The sequence below is a fragment of the Cyprinodon variegatus genome, unplaced genomic scaffold (assembly GCF_000732505.1).
Source record: "Cyprinodon variegatus isolate N-32 unplaced genomic scaffold, C_variegatus-1.0 Scaffold183, whole genome shotgun sequence".
Classification (NCBI taxonomy): Eukaryota; Metazoa; Chordata; class Actinopteri; order Cyprinodontiformes; family Cyprinodontidae; genus Cyprinodon; species Cyprinodon variegatus.
Genome location: NW_015150636.1, coordinates 465,469 through 466,612, shown reverse-complemented (window position 1 = coordinate 466,612; position 1,144 = coordinate 465,469). Strand labels below are relative to the sequence as shown.

The window sequence follows — 1,144 nt, the reverse complement described above, 5'->3', positions numbered from 1 at the left end:
GGAGAGCCTCCAGACTGATCTGCGAGTGAAACCTTGAAAGCTCACGAGATCAGGATGGTCTCACCAGGCTAGAGAATACCTTTGTTCGACCTGAAATGACTCATTTAATCATCCAAAACGTTATGGAACACATTAATTAACTGAAAATGTTGCATAGTATGCCTTTAACCAAGATGATGTGTTGAAATAGATCTGCTATTTTCACAGCTTTTGTGAGACACTTTTATACATGCATTAATTCATAAAAAGGTTTATTTGAATTCTATAAATCAAAGGCTACGTTTTATCTGCTAAATGTTTTTTTTTTTTTTTTTCATAATTAATTTAAAAAAACTAATTTTTACAGCTGAATTTATCAGTTTTTCTTGAGTTCTAATTCTGTTTTTATAGAGAATTAAGTAAAAAATATGTAAAATTCCTAAATTATGAATGCATATGGACCTAATGAGACATAGAAGTTTAATTAAACCTAATTGAATAGAAATGCAGCTCTCTTATTGTATTCGAATCCCTTTCCCTGTATTTAATTCCATGCTGTTCTGTGCCCCCATGAAAACATGCTGCCCCCCCCATGGCCTGATATTACATTTGGTCTAGAACCGAAGTAAAACATAGAAACCTGTAAGCATTGACTCTAAGCATGGCCGTCTCTCTGTCTGCTGCAGTTATGGCTCAGAAGCTCTATGTGAGGCTCTTCCAGAGGAAACTAAAGTGGCTCCAGGTCAATAAACTGGATTATGGAGAAATCAGCAGTGATCTGGGACCTGTTGCACAGGAACTGGTTCAGTTAGGATTTCTACAGACAGGTAAGTGGTTCCTAACCAGCGATGGCTTTTAATAATGCTTCTGTAGGAGTTTTAGAACATTTTCTCAGCTGTTTATTGATTCTTTCTGTCGGTGTCTCAGAGAATGACCTGGAGGACCTCGGAGAGGCTCTGGATCTCCTGCCGGCTCCTGAACTTAAAGCTCTCGCTAAAACTTTCCATCTGGGCTCTTCTGGCACCCAGAAACAGCAGTTAGTCGATGGGCTTCTCCGTCTGAGCAGGCAGAGGTCTTTTTTCTCTCTGGCCTCCAGTGAAAGCAGAGTTGGGACAGTGATCCTGAAACGGTGAGATGATAATTCATGGTTGGGATGTATAAACCT

The 1,144-nt window shown here is 39.3% G+C and overlaps 1 protein-coding gene across 1 annotated transcript in view; it reads left to right on the top strand.

Moving 5' to 3' along the window:
• Window positions 1-1,144, top strand: part of LOC107087406 (fanconi-associated nuclease 1-like) — an 18,056-nt gene that overhangs the window by 1,616 nt on the left and 15,296 nt on the right. The window contains exons 2-3 of the mRNA XM_015378975.1: window positions 666-806; window positions 907-1,108. Coding sequence (XP_015234461.1) covers window positions 666-806; window positions 907-1,108 — 343 coding nt within the window. The remainder of the gene's footprint in view (window positions 1-665; window positions 807-906; window positions 1,109-1,144) is intronic.